Here is a 20194-nt window from a genome sequence, read left to right on the forward strand (position 1 = left end):
CAATATCTGGGGGCGTGAAAATAATTCCATGCAGGTGGGACTTTCAGAAGCTCTCCATGTCTGTCCAGAAGGACCCCACAATATAGCTGGGGGGGCTTTGTATGTGGCTCAGCATGGAGCACGGGCAGGATGTTTGGTCCACTCACCCCCTTGGCCAGTGCCCTGGTGCAGCGAACAAACCGCACAACCATGCTAGGTAGAAGCATTTTACATCAGTCCCCTTCAGACTTAAGTCTCATAGGCATCATTTGATGGGGGTCGGGGGATGAAGTGGTTCTTTTTTTTTCTAGATGCTTTATTCCGTAAGTTGAATCACCTCAAGCAAATGCCTGAGTGCAACTAGCCAAGTTATCCCTCTCACAGATCTTCATACAGCAGGCTGTCGCTGGTGAGTGAGTGAGCTGTGACATCAGCTTAAAGGACAACATATTGTTTTTGAATTCGAATAAAACAGAAAAAGCCAGAGTGCATTGTGCGGCCATGGGGCAAGACACTCTCCCTTTCTCTTTCTCATAAAGGACAAACTACTAAGATCTCTCCCCGTTAAAATTCTTGTTTGGTTTTGTTTTGTTTGTTTGTTTTTAGACAGAGTTTCACTCTTATTGCCCAGGCTGGAGTGCAATGGTGTGATCTTAGCGCACTGCAACCTGCCTCCTGGGTTCAAGCAATTCTCCTGCCTCGGCCTCCCAAGTAGCTGGGATTACAGGTGTACGCCACCACACCCATCTAATAGAGATGGGGATTCACCATGTTTGTCAGGCTGCTCTCGAACTTCCAACCTCAAGTGATCCACCCACCTCAGCCTCCCAAAGTTCTACGATTACAGGCGTGAGCCACCCCTCCTGGCTAAAATTAACCCTTCCTAGTTAAAATTCTGTGAGGTTTGTATAGAAGGAATAGAATGGGGGCCCAAAGACCAGTAAGATGAGAAAATAGTGATCCCCAATGCCTCACTTCCAACTCACACGCCCACTCCCTTACATCAATCTCCCAGAAACCTGTTTCTACCAAAATATATATATATATATATAAAGATTAGCTGGTCGTGGTGGTGGGTGCCTGTAAACCCAGCTACTTAAGAGGCTGAGGCAGGAGAATCCCTTGAATCCAGAAGGTAGAGGTTGCAGTGAGCTGAGATCATGCCACAGCACTCCAGCCTGGGCGACAGAGTGAGACTGTTCAAAAAACAAAGCAAAAGTGTCCCAGAATTTCCCTGTGGACACTTTTTTTTTCTGGCAGTCCTTTTCTTTTTTTTTTTTTTTGAGACGGAGTTTCGCTCTTGTTACCCAGCCTGGAGTGCAATGGCGCAATCTTGGCTCACCGCAACCTCTGCCTCCTGGGTTCAGGCAATTCTCCTGCCTCAGCCTCCTGAGTCGCTGGGATTACAGGCACGCGCCACCATGCCCAGCTAATGTTTTGTATTTTTAATAGAGACAGGGTTTCACCATGCTGACCAGGATAGTCTCAATCTCTTGACCTCGTGATCCACCCGCCTCGGCCTCCCAAAGTGCTGGGATTACAGGCTTGAGCCACCGCGCCCAGCCTGGCAGTCTTTTTCAATGAGGGCTATGTTTTCTCCGATACTGTATGGCCTGCAAACTGCTCAGTTTTCATTCCAGTGAGAACATTCCAGAACAAATTCTGTGTCAATCCCAGGTGTTTGTTCCAGTCAAAGAAGGAAGATGACTGTGTGTCACTTGCTGCCCTGTAGAGTGACACCTCTGCAGGCCTCTGTCTCCACCATGTGACTCTGCTGTAAACTCCCCACCTTTCTTCTTTTGCAAAGCCTCAGACCCCCAAACACCTACCAAAAAGTGGGTAGGGTGCCAGGATACCTCCAAGTGTAAGTGGGGCTGCCCCCCCACCTGGATGTGGAGCTGTGCTGCAGGGTGCTGGCTGCTCGTGAAACTCATTTCACCCCTTTCTGTACAGGTGCCGGAAGCTGAGGAACCACACATCAAGGCTTCCTTGCCAGCGGGGTGCTGCCAATCAAATGCAGTCATGTGAAATGTGGAACGTGGAAAGGAGGTAGAGTCATCCTTTCCTCCCCCCATAGCAGCAGGGGTGCAGGCTCTGGTGGTCACCTGGACTCCATATTCCCCGCCAGTCACCAGCCTGGGGACCATGGGGCTTCAAGGACCTCAGCAGCAGTTCCCCACGTTTCCTGACTTCTTCCATCCTCTGGAAATCAGCTGTGGTAAATTAGCCTGAAAGCCAGTGGTGCAACCCCCTCCTCCCCAACCTTCGCCACTCTAGCCACTCCAATGATAAGCATTAATTGCCTGTATGAAACCCCTTTTTGTGAAATATCTAGAGTAATTTCTGTTTTCCTATCTGGGTTATGCGATGTAAGAAGAAATAAATATTTGGTCTCTGCCCCCAGTTCCTAACACAGAGCTCCTGAAATCCTTGGAGATTCCTGAATGATGGGGGCACTAGGAGCATTGTCTTCTTCTTTTTTAATTTAACATTTTTCTTTTCTTCCAGGTGTTTTTTTCCTTTTTTTAAAAAAAGCTTTTATTTTAGGTTAGGGGATACATGCGCACTTTGTTATATAGGTAAACTTGTATCACAGGGGTTTGTTGTACAGATTATTTCATCATCCAGGTACTAAGCCTAGTACCCAGTAGTTTTTCCTGCTCCTCTCCCTCCTCCCACCCTCCAGCCTCAGGTACACCCCAGTGTCTGTTGTTTCCTTCTTTGTGTTCATGCTGGACATCAAGAGGACTTTGAGGGGAGCACCCCGGGCAGGCCACCAACTGGTGGGCTGAGGCAGAGGTTGGGGCAGTGGGAGGACAGCCCGGGTGACTCCAGGGGAAAATCTTCCCACTCCATCCCATCTGGCTTTCCCCATCTTCTGGGAGCGACCTTCACTCAGTAAAACCTTACACCCATTCTCCAAGCCCAGGTGTGATCTGATTCTTCCAGCACACCAAGGCAAGAACCTGGGATACAGAAAGCCCTCTGTCCTTGCAACAAGGTAGAGGGCCTAACTGAGTTGGTTAACACATGCCGCCTAAAAAGGCAAAACTAAAAGAGCACCCGGTAGCACACACCCACTGCGGCTTCAGGAGCTGCAAGCATTCACCCTTAGACACTGCCCTGGGGTCGGAGCCCCACAACCTGCCTGCCTGTCTGCTCCCCTTGAGGTTTGAGCAGCAGGGCACTGAAGAAGCAAGTCACCCCCACTGTCCCATGCCCTGCAAGGGGGACAAGGGAACTTTTCCTGTTTCAGTATGGTGTCCAAGAAACTGTGACACATCTCACAGAGGGCCTAGGTTCTGGAGGGCTGGAGTATGAGACATTCCCCCTCCCCTGTGAACTTTAAAATGTGGCCAACAATTTTTTAAAAAGATGGCTACCCCGTAGTACTTTAACTGGACCTATTTAGACAATGCCTTACATGCCGGAGAAGAAAGACGCTATGTGAGTCTAGTAAGTCTAAAGACGAGACTTCTTTTGCCTTGTCCTTCCTCTCCAGCTCCGTGAGGGTGGACATTATATGTCTCTCATCACTTCAGCAACAAGGAAACAAATTAGTGTTCCCAGAAGCCCCCAGTGTGCCCCTTTCCAATCATAAACCTCTCTCTAACCCTTACAGGTAACCACTATCCTATCCTTTGTAATAATTTTCTTGCTTTTAAAATGTAGTTCTGACCTGGTGCCATGGCTCATGCCTGTAATCCCAGCACTTTGGGAGGCTGAGACAGGTGGATCACTTGAGGTCAGGAGTTCAAGACTAGGCTGGCCAACATGGTGAAACCGTCTCTACTAAAAATACGAAAATTAGCCAGGTGGTAGTGGTGTCTGCCTATAATCCCAGACACTCGAGAGGCCAAGGCAGGAGAATCGCTTGAACCTGGGAGGCAGAGATTGCAGTGAGCCAAGATAGCACCACTGCACTCCAGCCTGGGCGACACAGTGAGACTTGGTCTCAAAATAATAATAATAATAAATTAATTAAAACCATAAAATAAAAAATAATGTAAAATAAAATAAATAGTTCTGGCTGGGCGCCATGGCTCACACCTGTAATCCCAGCACTTTGGGAGGCCAAGGCAGGAGGATTGCATGAGCCCAGGAGTTGAAGACCAGTCTGAGCAATACAGCAGGACCTTGTCTCTAGAAAATTTTAAAAATCAGCTGGGCATGTTGGCCTGCACCTGTAGTCCCAGCTACTGCAGAGGCTGAGATGGGAGGATCACTTGAGTATGGGAGGTCTAGGCTGCACTGAGCCATATTTGCACACCACAGACCCTTCCTCAAAAAAAAAAATAAAATAGGCTGGGCGCAGTGGCCTGTTATCACAACACTTTGGGAGGCTGAGGCAGGTGGATCACAAGGTCAGGAGTTCGAGACCAGCCTAGCTAATATAGTGAAACCCTCTCTCTACTAAAAATACAAAAGTTAGCGAGGCATGGTGGTGCACACCTATAATCCCAGCTACTCAGGAGGCTGAGACAGGAGAATCACTTGAACCCAGGAGGCAGAGGTTGCAGTAAGCCGAGATCACGCCACCGCACTACAGCGTGGAGACAGGGCGAGAATCTGTCTCAAAATAAATGAATAAAATAAAATGTAGTTTTAACTATTATAGGTCATTCATAAACAACATAGTTTAGTTTTGCCTTCTTGAACATTATATAACATTATATAAATGAAATCAAGTTACACATATTATTTTCTGTATCACTTCTTTTAATAATTTGTTTGTACATTTAATATGTATGTTGCTGAGCAATCAAAAGCAAAAGACTGGAGAAGGAGCCTAACAGTAAAGGAGAATGAGGAGGAGGAAGAGTGGACAAACAAAGGTGAAAGCAGAAAGTCAGCTGTCAGTATGGCTTGGGGAGATAAAGAAGGCCCAGGAAGGCCTCCAGGAAAAGCCTGCCATGTCAGGCAGGACACAGAGGACAATGGAGGAAAGGTGATGCTTACAAGATAGTGAAGGTGCCATTGTAGGTGTTGGGCTCTGGCACAGGCACGTGGCGGACCTTCTGCTTTGGGCTGAGATCAATACACAACAACGTCTCATCTCTGCAGGTACAGAGGTCACATATGTTGGTGCTTGCGGAGGCCTGTTCCTCTGTGCAGTTAAGTTGGGCGTAAGTTTCAGGCTGCACCAGTGAATCCTGAGTAGGTTCTGATCAGTAGGTAGACCTGTGACTTCAGTCAGTTTTTGATGCTGAGTCTGAAACTCGTCTGGACGAGGAGCTGTAGTCTTCTCCAGGGCTACAGAATGTCCAGTCTCTGTAGTGGGTTCTGGAGTTATGGCAAGCCCCAGATCTCCTCTGTGGCTGGAGATGGTTTAACCTCTGTAGTAGGTTCTGTAGTTACGATAACCTCCAGGTCCAGAGACTGAACTATGACTTGAGTCAGGTTTGCATGCTGAGTCTGACCCTTGTCTGAAGGTGGAAGTGTCACCTCAGGGTGTTTTGGAGGAGGAGCTGTAGTCATCAGGGCTGTGGAAGGTTCAACCTCTGCAGTGGATTCAGGAGTGATGGTAAGCCCCAGATCCAGAGGTTGAACTGTGGCTTGAGTCAGGTTTGAAGGCTGAATCTGAACACGGTCTGGATGTGGAAGTGTCATCTTAGGGTGCTTCGAAGGAACTATAGTCTTCTTCAGGGGTGTAGTATGTTCAACCTCCGTAGTGGGTTCTGGAGGTATGGTAAGTCCCAGGTCCAAAGACAGAACTGCAACGCTGGGTGACATTGGGTGCTCAGCTCGATCCTGCCCTGGTGTTGGAACTGTTACTTCTTGATATACTGGAAGCTGGGGTACAACTTTCTTAGGAGGCTGAGTTGGGGTCTCCTGCAAGGTTGGAGAAAGTTCAACTTCTGTTGCGGATTCTGGGGTGATGGTAAGCCCCAGGTCTAAAGGTTGAACTGTGACACTAAGCAATATTGAGTGGTGAGCTTGATCTTGACCTGGTGTTGGAACTGTTACCTCTTGATATACTGGAAGTTGGCGTACAACTTTCTTAGGAGTCTGAGTTGCGGTCTCCTGCATGGTTGGAAAAAGTTCAACCTCTGTCGTGGATTCTGGAGTGATGGTAAGCCCCAGGTCCAAAGGTTGAACTGTGACACTAGGTGATGTTGAATGCTGACTTTGATCCTGACCTGGTGTTGGAACTGTCATCTCATAATGAGCTGGAGGTTGAGCTGCAACCTCCTTAGATGGCTCTGGAACCTGAGCTGGGACCATCTGCTGGCTTGAAGGTTCTACAACCTTAGGGGGTTCTGGAGCCTAAACTATGGCTTCCTGCTGGGGTTGAGAAGGTTCTGCCTCCTTAGAGGAATCTGGAGTATGAGCTGTGGCCTCTTGCGGACTGGAGTTTCAATCTTTTCAGGAGAATGCAGAGGTGGGGAACAGAGATCAGGCTGGACTAGAGAAAAGTCTGCCTGCTCAGTGGGAATATGAGGGTTGTCCTGCTGGACTGGAGAAGGTTCAATCCCCACAGTGACTGCTGTAGGTATGTTAAACTCCAGATCCACATTTTTAACTGCGTTACTAGGCAAAGGTGAATTACTTCTGAATACTGGAGACAGATCTAGAGGTGAAATACCATCTCATTACTCAATGGACTTTCAAAGTCTGAGGAGAGCTGAGTTGGAGGCTGAATTCTGGGCTCTTGATGGACTGGAGGAAGTTCATCATTTTCAGGGGTATTTAGCTGCTGAATTATAATCTCTTGCAAATGTTGAAACTGCTCAGGGGACATTAAGAACTGAGCTGGGGCCCCCTGTTGGGTTAAAATTTCAACCTGATGAGTGAAATATGGAGTCATGGTAACGATGTGATCCACAGGTTTAACAGTGACATTGTGCAATGTTGGAGGCTGAACTTGGTCATGACTTAGAGGAGAAACTGGTATCTCATGATGCTCAGGAGGTTGAGCTACAATTTCATTAGGGAGCTGTGGAGTCAGAGCTGGGGCCTTGTGCTGGTTTAGAGAAGACTCAACCTCCTCAGGGGTCTGTGGACGCTCAGCTACAGCCTCCTGCTGGGTTGGAGAGGGGTTCTCATCCTTAATAGGTTCTGGAGACTGAACCGAAGTCTCCTGTTGAATTGGAAAAGGTCCAACCTCTTCCAATGACTCTGGAGGCAGAGGTGGGCCCCGGTGCTGGGTGGGGAAAGGTTCTACATCCCTAATGGGTCCTGAGAACTGAGCTGTAGCCTCCTGGTGGATTACAGAAGTTCCCATCTCTGCAGTAGGCTCTGTTGCCATGGTGAGTTGCACCTCTGGAGATGCAAATATGGCAAATCAGAATGATGAGCTTGATGGTGACCTTGTGGTAAAACTATTATTTCGCAATGTTCTGGGGGCTGGGCTGGGGGCTCCTGTTGGGCTGGAGAAGATTCAACCTTCCCAGAAGACTCAGAAGGCTGAGCTGGCTGCTCCTGCTCACTGGGGGAAAATTCAGGCTCCATAGGAGGACCTGGAGGCTCCATTGGGGTCTCCTCTTGCATTGCAGAATGTTCCATCTCTTTGAGAGGCTGAGCTGGGGTCTCCTCCTGGGTCTGAGAAGGTTCACGCTCCCCAGGAGAGTCAAAAGGCTGAGCTGGCTGCTCCTGCTCACAGGGGGAAAATTCAGCCTCCATAGGAGGACCTGGAGGCTTCATTGAGGTCTCCTCTTGGATTGCAGAAGGTTCCATTTCTTTGGGAGCCTGACTTGGGGTCTCCTCTTGGGTCTGAGAAGGTTCAAGCTCCCCAGGAGATTCAGAAGACTGAGCTGGCTGCTCCTGCTCACTGGGGGAAAGTTCAGACTCCATAGGAGGACCTGGAGGTTCAGTTGGGGCCTCCTGTTTGGTTGCAGAAGGTTCTCCCTCCTCTAGATGCTGAGCTGGGACCTCCTGCTGGGCTTGGGAAGATTGTATCTCCTTGGTGGGCTCTGAAGTTATGGTAATCTCCACATCTGCATGTTTAATTATAATACTATGGCAAGTTATAATGAGCTTGATCCTCATCTGGAGGTTGAACTGTCAGCTCATGATTCGGTGGAGCTTGAGCTAGACTTTCCATAGAGGACTCTGGAGGCTGAGCTGGGGCCTCCTGCTGGGTAAGAGAAGGTTCAGCCTCCGCAGGACACTCAGAAGCCTGAGGTAGCTGCTCCTGCTCACTGGGGGAAGGTTCAGGCTCCATAGGAGGACCTGGAGTCTCCATTAGGGTCTCCTCTTGGATTGCAGAAGGTTCCATCTCTTTTGGAGGCTGATCTGGGGTCTCCTCCTGGGTCTGAGAAGGTTCAAGCTCCCCAGAAGATTGAGAAGGCTGAGCTGGCTGCTCCTGCTCACTGGAGGAATGTTCTGCCTCCACGGGAGGCCCCGGAGGCTCAGCTGAGGTCTCTTGCTGGGATGCAGAAGGTTTCCTCTCCTCAGGGCACTCTGGTGTCTGAGCTGGGGCCTCTAACTGGGTTGAGGAAGAATTCACCTCCTCGGGGTGCTCTGGAGGCTGAGCTGTGGCCTGTTCCTGGCTTGATGTAAGTTCCTTACCTGGCTCTGGAGTTCCTGTAAGCTCCACATCCACAGGCTTGACTGTGACATTGGGCCAGTGTGAGTGCTGAGCTTCACACCAACTTTTAAAGGGAATATCTACCTTGTGCTGTATCGATGGGTGAGCTGCGATCGCTTCAGGGGTAGGTAACTGCTGCACTTGGGTCTCCTGCTCTGTTGAAGAAGAGTGGAGCCCTCAAGGGACTGTGAAGGCTGAGCTGGGACCTCCTGCTGGTTTAGAGGAGACTCAACCTCCTCAGGGGTCTGTGGATGCTCAGCTGCAGCCTCCTGCTGGGTTGGAGAGGGGTTCTCATCCTTAATAGGTTCTGGAGACTGAACTGAAGTCTCCTGTTGAATTGGTAAAGGTCCAACCTCTTCCAATGATTCTGGAGGCAGAGGTGGGCCCCCGTGCTGGGTGGCAGAAGGTTTTACATCCGTAACTGGTCCTGAGAGCTGAGCTGTAGCCTCCTGGTGGATTGGAGAAGTTCCCATCTCTACAGTAGACTTTGTCGCTATGGTGAGCTGCATGTCTGGAGGCTTAACAGTGACATTGGGCAAATCTGAATGCTGAGCTTGATGGTGACCTGCAGGTAAAACTGTTATTTCGTGATGTTCTGGAGGCTGAGCTGGGGTCTCCTGCTGGGCTGGAGAAGATTCAAGCTCCCCAGAAGACTCAGGAGGCTGAGCTAGCTGCTCACTGGGGGAAAATTCAGGCTCCATAGGAGGACCTGGAGGCTCCGTTGGGGTCTCCTCTTGGATTGGAGAATGTTCTATCTCTTTGGGAGGCTGAGCTGGGGTCTCCTCCTGGGTCTGAGAAGGTTCAAGCTCCCCAGAAGACTCAGAAGGCTGAGCTAGCTGCTCACTAGGGGAAAGTTCAGTCTCCATAGGAGGACCTGGAGGCTCAGTTGGGATCTCCTCTTGGATCGCAGAAGGTTCCATCTCTTCCTGAGGCTGAGCTAGGATCTCCTCCTGGGTCTGAGAAGATTCAAGCTTCCCAGAAAATTCAGAAGGCAGAGCTGGCTGCTCGTGCTCACTGGGGGAAAGTTGAGTCTCCATAGGTAGACGTGGAGGTACTGTTGGGGCCTCCTGTTGGGTTGCAGAAGGTTCCACCTCCTCTAGAGACTGAGTCGGGGCCTCCTGCTGGGCTTGGGAAGATTCTGTCTCCTTGGTAGGCTCTGAAGTTATGGTAATCTCCACATCTGTAGGTTTCATTGTAATGTTGGGCAAATTATAATGAGCTTGATCCCCATCTGGAGGCTGAACTGTCAGCTCATGATTCGGTGGAGCTTGAGCTAGACTTTCCTTGGAGGACTCTGAAGGCTGAGCTGGGGCCTCCTGCTGGGTCAGAGAAGGTTCAGGCCACGCAGGAAACTCGGAAGGCTGAGCTGGCTGCTTCTGCTCACTGGGGGAACGTTCAGCCTCCACGGGAGGCCCCGGAGGCTCAGCTGAGGTCTCTTGCTGGGATGCAGAAGGTTTCCTCTCCTCAGGGCGCTCTGGTGTCTGAGCTGGGGCCTCTAATTGGGTTGAGGAAGAGTTCACCTCCTCGGGGTGCTCTGGAGGCTGAGCTGTGGCCTGTTCCTGGCTTGATGTAAGTTCCTTACCTGGTTCTGGAGTTCTTGTAAGCTCCACATCCACAGGCTTGACTGTGACATTGGGCCAGTGTGAGTGCTGAGCTTCACACCAACTTTTAAAGGGAATATCTACCTTGTGCTGTATCGATGGGTGAGCTACGATCTCTTCAGAGGCAGGTAACTGCTGTACAGGGGACTCCTGCTCTGTTGAGGAAGAGTGGACCCCCCTGAAGGGACTGTGAAGGCAGAGCTGGAGCCTTCTGCTGGGTTGAAGAAGGTTCTGCCTCCTCAGGGAGCTGTGGAAACTGCACTGGGGCTTCTTGCTGTAGGGAAGAGGACTGGATGTCTTCAAGGGTCTCTGCATTTTGAGTTTTGGGCTCTAGATGGAATTGAGAAAGTCCAACTTGCTCAGGGGGCCCTGGAGGCTGATCTCAGTTCACCTGGAGTTCTGGAGGACACAGCATATCCATACTTGAATCTAAATACTCATCCTGCAAAGTTTGTTTCTGATGCTCAGGTTTTGATACAAATCGATGTGGAATTCCCACAACCTCAGCAAGCCTCCCATGCTGATCCACATCATTCTTCAAGTTCTTGGGAGAAACTATAATGTCGGTTGCTTTTGAATCCTTGCTATCTGGAGGTGGAACAAGTATTTCATTTGCCTGATGATCTGCAGCGTGATCTAGATCTGTAGTCTGAATCTTCCTTTTGAGGCGAGGAGGCTGAACTAGGGTCTGGTTCTGATCCCAGCCGAGCATTGGACCCACCTGTGGAAGCCTTTCTTGCCGAGTCAGCTTGTCATTCAGATCTCGGTGTGCAGACGAGAAGGGCTCTGGCACTGGTGGCAGCTCTCCAGCAGAATCCGTGTCCAGGAATGGAACCAAATTTTCAGTCGATTCTTGGGGCAGGGCTTACCTCTGGGAGGAAGCAGACCACCCCAGGTAGTCAAAGCCTCTGGGGCCTGCCAGGGAAGTGCATGGGGAGATTCCCATGGGAGATTGGAGTGGGAAGACCAGGGCTCAGTCTGCCCCAGGGGGTTAGAGGTCAGCTGGAGCGGGTCCTTGACCCACTCCAGAGGCTTCGCCTCCTGGACTAGTAGCCGAAATAGCTGCCACATGAGGAGGGGTCATGGGGCCCAGAGACACAGGTGGGACATGATAAGCACTGGCACCACGAATTGAGTGGGAACCATTCTGGCAGCCCTAGAGGCTGGCGTCCCTGACAAGCACGCACCCCGCCCTGTCCTTTATGACACCTTCATTTACGCTACCTTTATTACACTTGGGTCTAGATCTGCTCCATGTCACCATGGCGATCTTATGTCACAATCCCGCCCAAGCCCCCCTTCCCACCTCGCCCTGCTGGAACACCCCTCCACGCCCCTTAGCTAGGAAGGATTTGGGCCACAGACCTGGGTGGGTCCCAGGACTCCAGCAGCCTGGTGTGGTGGGGTGGGGTAGGGTGGAGTGGGGTGGGGGCAAGGCAGAGCTTCCCAGGGAAGTCACGGGACCTTGCCTCGGGATATTCAGAAGTGCTAGCCCAGTTCTGGCAGCCTCAACTCTTCCTCCTCCGAGGTGCAATCTGAGAATACTCCTTCTTCCAGAGAGAGCAAGTGACCTGCAAAATGTGTGCCAGTTAGGGTGGCAGGCAGAATGCACATTACAGTCATTTATTCCAAAATGTTGCCATTTTCGCTAACCTCTATATCTTTTGTTGCATGCTTGATAATTAATTCACCACCCTATTGGGTAGGGGCCACCAGGGAATAAGCGAGGACTCCAGATTTTCTATAGGAGGGCTGTTGGGGGTGGGGAATTCAGTCTGGGAGAGAAGGCTTCAATCTGAGTGAAGAGCCCTTTGCATTAGCCTGGGAGGAGGCTGAACTGTCATCCTGCCTTGACTTACCACATTACCCTAGAAGTTACAGTGCCACCCTTCAGAGGTCTGCCCTGTGTGCACACATGGAGAAGAGGCTTAGGTTGTTAAGTCAGCATGTTAAATACGTTCCTGAAATTTGACTATAAACTAGAACCCAGCTGACTTCCCCCACAGCCATTCTTACCTATCTTATTACTGACTGACTGGCACAATTACCAGTGTGTAAACTCCAAGAAGGTGCTTCATCTTATTCCAGTGCCTAGCATAGGCATGTGGTGCATAGCGATGGTTTTAAAATGGAAGGGATTACAAGGTTCACCTCATTTAAGTATGGACCTATTGTTATAATTGGATTTCTGAAATCAGTGGTAACTTCCTCTCAGATTTCATAGGAAGCTAGACTTCTTAAGCTTGAGGTTTTCCTGGTGGGTTTTATTTAAATTGAATTAAAATATTTATTTTACAGGGAAAACACTTCAAAACAAAACACTTTACAACTTTGGGGTGAAAGTTAAATAAAACACTCTAGCCCCAAATTAAGTTCCCACTGAAATGAGACTTTTGCTCCTTTCAAAAAAAAAAAAAAAATTCCATATATAGTAAATAATGACTATTTTAGAGATTAATTTAGAAACTTAATCCCTACTTAACAGCTTTCATGTACATTCATGCGTTGCTTGCCATATGAGGAGGAGCTTGAGAAAAGTGTCATTTGGTGATTTCACCATTATGCTAACATCGTAGTGTGTACTTCCACAAACCTAGGTGATATAGCCAACAGCACACCTAGGCTGTACGGTATGGCCGATGGCTCCTAGGCTACAACCCTGTAACACATGTTACGGTTAGAAGTAAAATTTTCAGTGCTGCAAAGGAAATAGCACTTGACTATAAATTTTCTCAGCAAGGCAATTTTACTTTCTGCAGAAAGGGTGCTTCTTGGAAGTATGATTGTCATGAGAACACATTGAACAAATAAAAGCAGAAGTTTTTGTCCCTGACGCACTGGGTCCTTACTGCTGCGTCCTATCTCCATTGGCTGGAGCTGGACTATACCATCTAGACTGACCTCAATTGGCTAAAAACTTAAAACTTTCCTAAATAGGTAAATGCTCGATGGAGAACAAAGAAAGGAAGGGGGTTGTTTATGGGAAACTAGGAGAACAATAATATTTCCGAATAAGGAAGAGGCGTAGCTGTAAGCTGGGAGATGCCTGGGCATGTTCGGACCTGTCTGAGCAGCTATAGGCCAAAACAAATAGCTTGGTTAAAGTACAAGGACATAGAATGTATTTATTCTCTTACTATGTTTAGCAGCTACATAGGGCTTAACAAAGAGTTATTAGCAAAAAGCAAGGAAGCTTGAAGGAAGTTAGTTTTTAAAAGGGATTATTATTGAAGAGGGAGACCCAGGCATCTCAGATCAACTTCCCCTTCTCATTCCTAAGACTGTAAACTGGAACATTTTCATATGTAATTCCTGAGACTGTAAACCAAGACCCTTTTCATATGTTAAACTATAAACCTAAGATTCTTCCACGTGTAACATCTAAAGTATAAGCCTAAATAAAGACCGAACCTTCCTTTGTTAGGGGAGCTTGGCTGTTAGGCAACTATGCCATCTTGCTCCCGGCCGAATAAACCCTCCTTCCTCCTGTATTCGGTGTCTGAGAGATCTGTTTCCCATGTCAGATCCTGCTACATTTTGGTGTGTTGGCCGGGAAGGGAGTCTCGGATAGCGGACGGCGGGGAAAAGGTCTCTTAGGTGGTTTGCCTAGCCCTGTGGAGCATCCCTGCAGGGGACTCCTGCTCACTGGGGTGACGCATCCTGAGAGCGCTCCGGGCAGGTATTTGCCTGGTGGAAAAGCCTTGCCAGAGCGGAGCAGGGAGGCCCTACAGTGCGGATCCATCCAGTGGCTGAACACCGAGGAGGAACGAGTATTTGGGGAAGTCCGGACCACTGAATTTGGTAAGATTGAACCCAGGAAAGTAGCCCACCCCATTTTGGGTGGAAGCGTGGCCTGATCACCCACGGGTGCCAGATCAGCACTTTGGAAGGTAGCTCTCTCTGTAACTAACCTTGGAAGCTTTTGCTTATGGTTTTGAATTGGAGGGCGAGCAATCGGATGTGTGTCTCTGTGTGTAGATGTGTCCAACTGGACTCATCAGTTGTAAAAGGTATCGGGCCCATTAGGAAGCGCCTCATGGTTGAGCAATTTGTAAGAATTAGAGACAGCCACATAAGGCTCAGTGAAGAAGCCTCTGGGCATTGTAAAAGGACTGAAGTTAATGTAAATCGAGAGAGTGTTCTGTGTGCGTCTTGTTAGGCGGGAACTGCTGTGAATGAACTAATACTCTCCTAACTGGGAATTGTTTCTTTGAAGTGTTAATAGAGGTCAGTCCCATAGCAAGTCCACCCCTTTAGAAACCATGCTGAAAATTTTCAAGAAGGGATTTAGTGGGAATTATAAAGTAACTGTGACACCAGAGAAATTAAGGGTTTTATGTAGGGAAGATTGGTCAGCATTTAGCGTAGGTTGGCCCCCAGAGGGGACCCTAGATAGGCCCCTCGTCGCCAAAGTAAGGCATGAGGTTATATACGGCGAGCTAGAACTCCTTGATCAATTTCCATACATAGACTCGTGGTTGCAGTTAGTGTTAAACCCTACGAAGTGGCTAAGAGAGCAGGCAGCGACTGTTTTAGTAGCCAAGGGACAGACTGCTAGAACCACCATCCCCATCACCGCCAAGAAACGTGGACTCCCAAGTCCAGGCAAATTCAGTGGCAGAAACAGGCAGGATTTGCATGCATGAATACTTCAGTTATTGGAAGTAGCTAACCAGGTGTTTGTAAACCAAGAGGCAGTAAGCCAGAGGGAAAATCATAGGGAAAGGGAACGTCAGGTATAACAGAAGGCTGACTTGATAGCTACTGCTATGAGAGGAGTGCCCCAAGAGCGTGGAAAAAGGGGGGTTCCTGGAAAGCTCCGCAGTCTGCCCGCCCACGCCTGCAACGCGATCAGTGTGCATTTTGTCTAGAAATAGGACATTGGGAAAAAATGCCCACAGTTAATGGGAGAACAGGGCAATCCTAAGCACGAGGATCCAGATTAAAAGTGAAGGGGCTCTGTTCAATCTAATGGAAGGGCCACTGGACTAAAAGAGAGGGGAGCCGGACTCATATGCCCCCAAAGAGCCCACGGTCCAGACGACAGCCCTGTAACCCCCCATGGAAAAAAAACAGAACCAGTATTGTTAGAGCTATTAAGGTGTTAAGAGAAGACTTTCTTTTTCTTTTTTTTTTTTTTTGAGTCGGAGTTTCGCTCTTGTTACCCAGGCTGGAGTGCAATGGCGCAATCTCGGCTCACCACAACCTCCGCCTCCTGGGTTCAGGCAATTCTCTTGCCTCAGCCTCCTGAGTCGCTGGGATTACAGGCACGCACCACCATGCCCAGCTAATTTTTTGTATTTTTAGTAGAGACGGGGTTTCACCGTGTTGACCAGGATGGTCTCGATCTCTTGACCTCGTGATCCACCCGCCTTGGCCTCCCAAAGTGCTGGGATTACAGGCGTGAGCCACCGCGCCCGGCAAGAGAAGACTTTCTTATACTTAATGGACTGCCCCTGACCCCCTTCTCTGGCAAAACCTGTTGTGCAAATCGAGGGCCACTATCCCATTCAAAAAGGAGACTCCCTGTAGCTAAAAATGCCTCAGGCAGGGGTCATCCAGGCTCTCATTGTCCCTTGGGAAGGAGGGTGGAGACTTCCTAGCCAGAAGCAGAAGACTGATGTTATCACCCAGGCTCATGCAGGGCTTGCATGGCTTTGCACCCAACTCATACACGCAGTTGGGATTATTGCCAGCAGAGGATAGTTGGTTCACTTAATTGGACTTAAAGAATACCTCCTTAGCATTGGACTGGCCTCGGAGGGTCAAAAACTATTTGCATTTCAATGAGAGAAACTCAGAAGCAGGTGTAACCACTCAATACACCTGGACCCAGCTTCCCAGGGGCTCAAAAACTCTCTCATCATTGTTGGGGAGGCATCAGCCCGTGACCGCCCCCCCCCCCCGAAGTTTCTTGCTTGCATGCTGCCCCCGTATGCTCATAACCTTCTATTGAGACACCCCACGGCAGTCAGGTGCACAAACAAATGCCTTACTTCGGCACCTGGAGGACTGTGGGTATAAAGTGTCTAAAAGGAAAGCCCAGATTTGCCGAAAAGCAAATGCAATATCTGAGGCTCACCATCCAGAAGGGGGAATGCGGCCCAGAAGCAGAGAGGAAGCAAGCCACTTGCCAAGTGACAGAATCTGAGACTAAAGGTCAGGTGAGAGAGCTCCTGGGAGTGGTGGGTTTTGTAAATTGTGGATTTCCAAACTTCACAGTACTAGCCAAACCCCTCTATGATGTGACAAAGGGGGGAGACAAGGAGCCCTTTGAATGGGGATCCCAGCAGCGTCAGGCCTGCCAGGAACTGAAAACAAAACTAATGTCAGCTCCAGCTTTGGGGCTGTCTGATTTAACAAAGCCCTTCACATCATATGTGGCAGAAAGAGAAAAAGTGGCAGTTGGGGTCCTAGTCCAAACAGCAGGACCTTGGCCCAGGCCTCTTACCTCTCCAAGCAGCTGGATGGAGTTTCCAAAGGATGGCTCCCACGCTTAAGGGCCCTGGCAGCAACTGCTCTGCTGGCACAAGAACCAGTTAAGCTAACTCTGGGACAGAACTTAAATATCAAGGCACCTCACGCAGTAGTGACTCTAATGAATACCAGAGGGCACCACTGGTTATCAGATGTTAGGCTGACCAAGTACCAGGGCCTCCTATGTGAAAATCCCCGCATCACCATTGAAGTCTGCGACACCTTAAACCCCGCCACTTTGCTCCCAATGTCAGAGGGTCCGGTGGAACACAACTGTGTTGAAGTCCTGGACACAGTCTATTCCAGCAGGGGATCAGCCATGGACAGTAGCAGACTGGGAGTTGTATGTGGATGGGAGCAGCTTTGTCAATCCACGAGGGGACAGATGTGCAGGTTACGCCGTGGTAACTCTGGACATTGTAATCGAGGCCAAATCCCTGCCTCAGGGCACCTCAGCTCAGAAGGCTGAACTCATTGCTTTAACTCAAGCCCTAGAGCTGAGTAAATATAAGGTGGTAAACATTTACACCGACTCTCGACTCTCCAAGTACATGGAGCACTGTACAAAGAGAGAGGCCTGTTAACTTCAGGGGGAAAAGAAAGAAAGTATCAGCATGAAATTTTGCAGCTGCTAGAAGCAGTCTGGAAGCCCCAGAGGGTGGCGGTCGTGCATTGCGGAGGACATCCGCGGGCCCACACCTCCGTGGCCCTGGGAAATTCCCAAGCGGATTCAGCAGCTCCTAAGGCAGCATCTGCTCCCTACCAAATAGCAGTCACAGCCCCGCCGATTCCCCAGATCCCTGATCTAATACCCACTTACTCTAAGGAGGAAAGAGACTTTCTCCAGACAGAAGGGGGCAACTGATTAAAGAAGGATGGATCCAATGGCCAGATGGAAGAATAACAGCACCACAGCTGCTACGGGCAGCAGTTGTATAAGCTGTACATGAGACCACTCATTTAGGTGAACCATTGCTTGAAAAGATGCTGGGCCGGTACTTTTACATCTCACACTTAGCAGCCTTGACCAAAACTGTGGCACAGCGATGCATTACATGTCGGCAACACAACGCGAGGCAGGATCCAACTATTCCCCCTGGAATTCAAGCTTATGGAGCAGCTCCATTTGAAGATCTCCAGGTAGACTTTATTGAAATGTCTAAGTGTGGGGGACATAAGTATTTGTTGGTCCTGGCGTGCACATACTCTGGATGGGACTCAAAGAGCCCATGAAGTAACCTGTGGGCTGCTTCGAGATCTTACCCCTAGGTTTGGACTACCACTGCACTTCGGGGCAGACAGTGGACCAGCATTTGTGGCAGATTTAGTCTGGAGAATGGCAACCACCTTGGGAATGACCTGGAAACTGCACACTGCCTACCGACCTCAGAGTTCTGGAAAAGTGAGGAAAATGAACCGGACCATCAAAAACAGCTTAGGGAAAGTGTTCAGGAAACAAGATTAGAGTGGGTGCAGGCACTTCCCTTGGGGTTATTCAAAATTAGAGGCAACGCCTTTAGGAGAAACAGGATATTCCCCAATGAAGTCTTATACCATAGGCCCCCTCCCCTTACTCTGGGCACTCCTAGGAACGCCTCGAGGGTGGGAAGAGATTGAGTTAGGATGCTAGTCACCAGCTCTAAGGAGAGTCACTTAGGATATGTCAACCTGAGTAAATAAGAAAAGTCCTGTAAGCCTTTTTCTCCCCAGTTCACCCTTTCTCACTAGGTAATCATGTGTGGATAAAGGATGGGAGTACAGTCCCTCTAAAGCTACAATGGAAAGGACCTCAGACCTGATCCTGACCAATCCCACAGCTGTGAAGGTAGAGGGAATCCCAGCCTGAATCCACCACAGCCATGTAAAAACTAGCAACAGCTGAGACTTGGACCAAGGCAAGGACTGCAGAATCACCTTAAGAAGGACAACAAGCCCTGCTCCAGCCACATCCCGGAAGCTGGCTGGTCCACGCACATGGTCTCCGAAGCATGAGGAGATTCATCATGGGACTTGTTCTTCTTCATATTTGGACTTGCACAGTAGGGACATTAACTAATTTTGAAGAATGCCCTCAGTATGTACACCAGGTAGGACATAAAAGTTACTGCCATTCTTTTATCCTGCAGTTCTTATAAATGTACGGGGACACAGAAGGGAGCCTGTTTATATAATGGTACTCAATATAAGGTGTGTAATCTGTGAGATGGACAGGTAGCTGTGTCCTAGGCATCATTAAGCCCTCTTTCTTCCTATAATCTGTTAAGATAGGTGAGCTGTTAGGGCATCCAGTTTACTCCACTAGGGAGAAGAGAGACCTAAAACTAGGGAATTGGACAGATGGTGAGTGGCCACTGGAGAGAATTATTGAGTACTATGGGCTGAGGATGGCTCATGGGGATACCGGAACCCTATTTACATGCTCAACCAGATCATCTGGTAGCAGGTTGTTTTGGAAATACGAATGAAACGGGCAAAGCTCTGTCCCTCTTGGCCCAACAAGAAACTCAAATGAGAAATGCAATTTATCAGAACCAGCTGGCCCTAGATTATTTGCTAGCAGCTGAAGGAGGAGTCTGGGGAAAATTCAGTCTAACCAACTGCCGTCTGCACATAGATGACCAGGGGCAAGCAGTGGAGGAAATTGTACGAGACATGACCAAACTGGCACACGTGCCTGTACAGGTGTGGCACGGATTTAACCCTGAGTCCTTATTTGGAGGTTGGTTCTCATCCTTGGGAGGATTCAAAACCCTCATCATAAGTGTTATAATAATAATAGGTGTTTGTTTACTGCTCCCTTGTCTACTCCCCCCTTTCCTTCAGATGATTTGGGGATTCATCACTACTATAGTTAGCCAAAAAATGACATCACAAGTATATCATATGAAACATCAGACGATTTCTTCAGAAAATCTGGAAAGTGAGAATGAAAGTGAGACCTCTCACTAATATTATAAAGTGGTGAGGGTCTCAAAGAGGGGGAGTGAAGAGGGAGACCCAGGCATTTCAGATCAACTTCCCCTTTTCATTCCTAAGACTGTAAACCAAAGCCCTTTTTATATGTAATTCCTAAGACTGTAAACCGAAACCCTTTTCATATGTTAAGTTACAAACCTAAGATTCTTCCATGTGTAACATCTAAAGTATAAGCCTATATAAAGAGGGAACCTTCCTTTGTTAGGGGAGCTTGGCTGTTAGGCAACTATGCCACCTTGCTCCCGGCCGAATAAACCCTCCTTCCTCCTGTATTCGGAGTCTGAGAGATCCATTTCCCACTGCCGCTCCTGCTACAAGCTCACTGCAACCTCCACCTCCCGGATTCAAGCGATTCTCCTGCCTCAGCCTCCCAGGTAGCTGGAACTACAGGTGCAAGCCACCACGCCCAGCTAATTTTTGTATTTTTTTTTTTTTTTTTTTGAGACGGAGTTTCACTCATGTTACCCAGGCTGGAGTGCAATGGCGCGATCTCGGCTCACCACAACCTCCGCCTCCTGGGTTCAGGCAATTCTCCTGCCTCAGCCTCCTGAGTAGCTGGGATTACAGGCACGCACCACCATGCCCAGCTAATTTTTTGTATTTTTAGTAGAGACGGGGTTTCACCGTGTTG

At 49.0% G+C, this 20194-nt stretch overlaps 1 protein-coding gene and 3 pseudogenes across 2 annotated transcripts; all 4 read right to left on the bottom strand.

The window, feature by feature from the left end:
• Positions 1-4587: 4587 nt before the first annotated feature.
• LOC116525789 lies at positions 4588-6246 on the bottom strand (annotated as a pseudogene). The gene is made up of 2 exons (XR_004257822.1): positions 6120-6246; positions 4588-5927 (listed from the first exon to the last, which is right to left on the bottom strand). The product of XR_004257822.1 is annotated as a leucine-rich repeat-containing protein 37A3 pseudogene (transcript).
• A 33-nt stretch (positions 6247-6279) lies between these two features.
• Positions 6280-7773, bottom strand: LOC116525438 (annotated as a pseudogene).
• A 104-nt stretch (positions 7774-7877) lies between these two features.
• On the bottom strand, positions 7878-10266 carry LOC116525440 (leucine-rich repeat-containing protein 37A-like; the record flags this gene model as incomplete). Its single annotated transcript, XM_032241186.1, has 2 exons — positions 7878-8625; positions 8685-10266. Coding segments are annotated over 2 exons (2271 nt in total), but the record flags the coding sequence as incomplete, so codon positions are not given.
• A 1-nt stretch (position 10267) lies between these two features.
• Positions 10268-13018, bottom strand: LOC116525441 (annotated as a pseudogene).
• Between the last annotated feature and the right edge of the window lie 7176 nt (positions 13019-20194).

This window comes from Sapajus apella, unplaced genomic scaffold (genome assembly GCF_009761245.1).
Source record: "Sapajus apella isolate SASKATOON/1434 unplaced genomic scaffold, GSC_monkey_1.0 scaffold48, whole genome shotgun sequence".
Taxonomy (NCBI): Eukaryota; Metazoa; Chordata; class Mammalia; order Primates; family Cebidae; genus Sapajus; species Sapajus apella.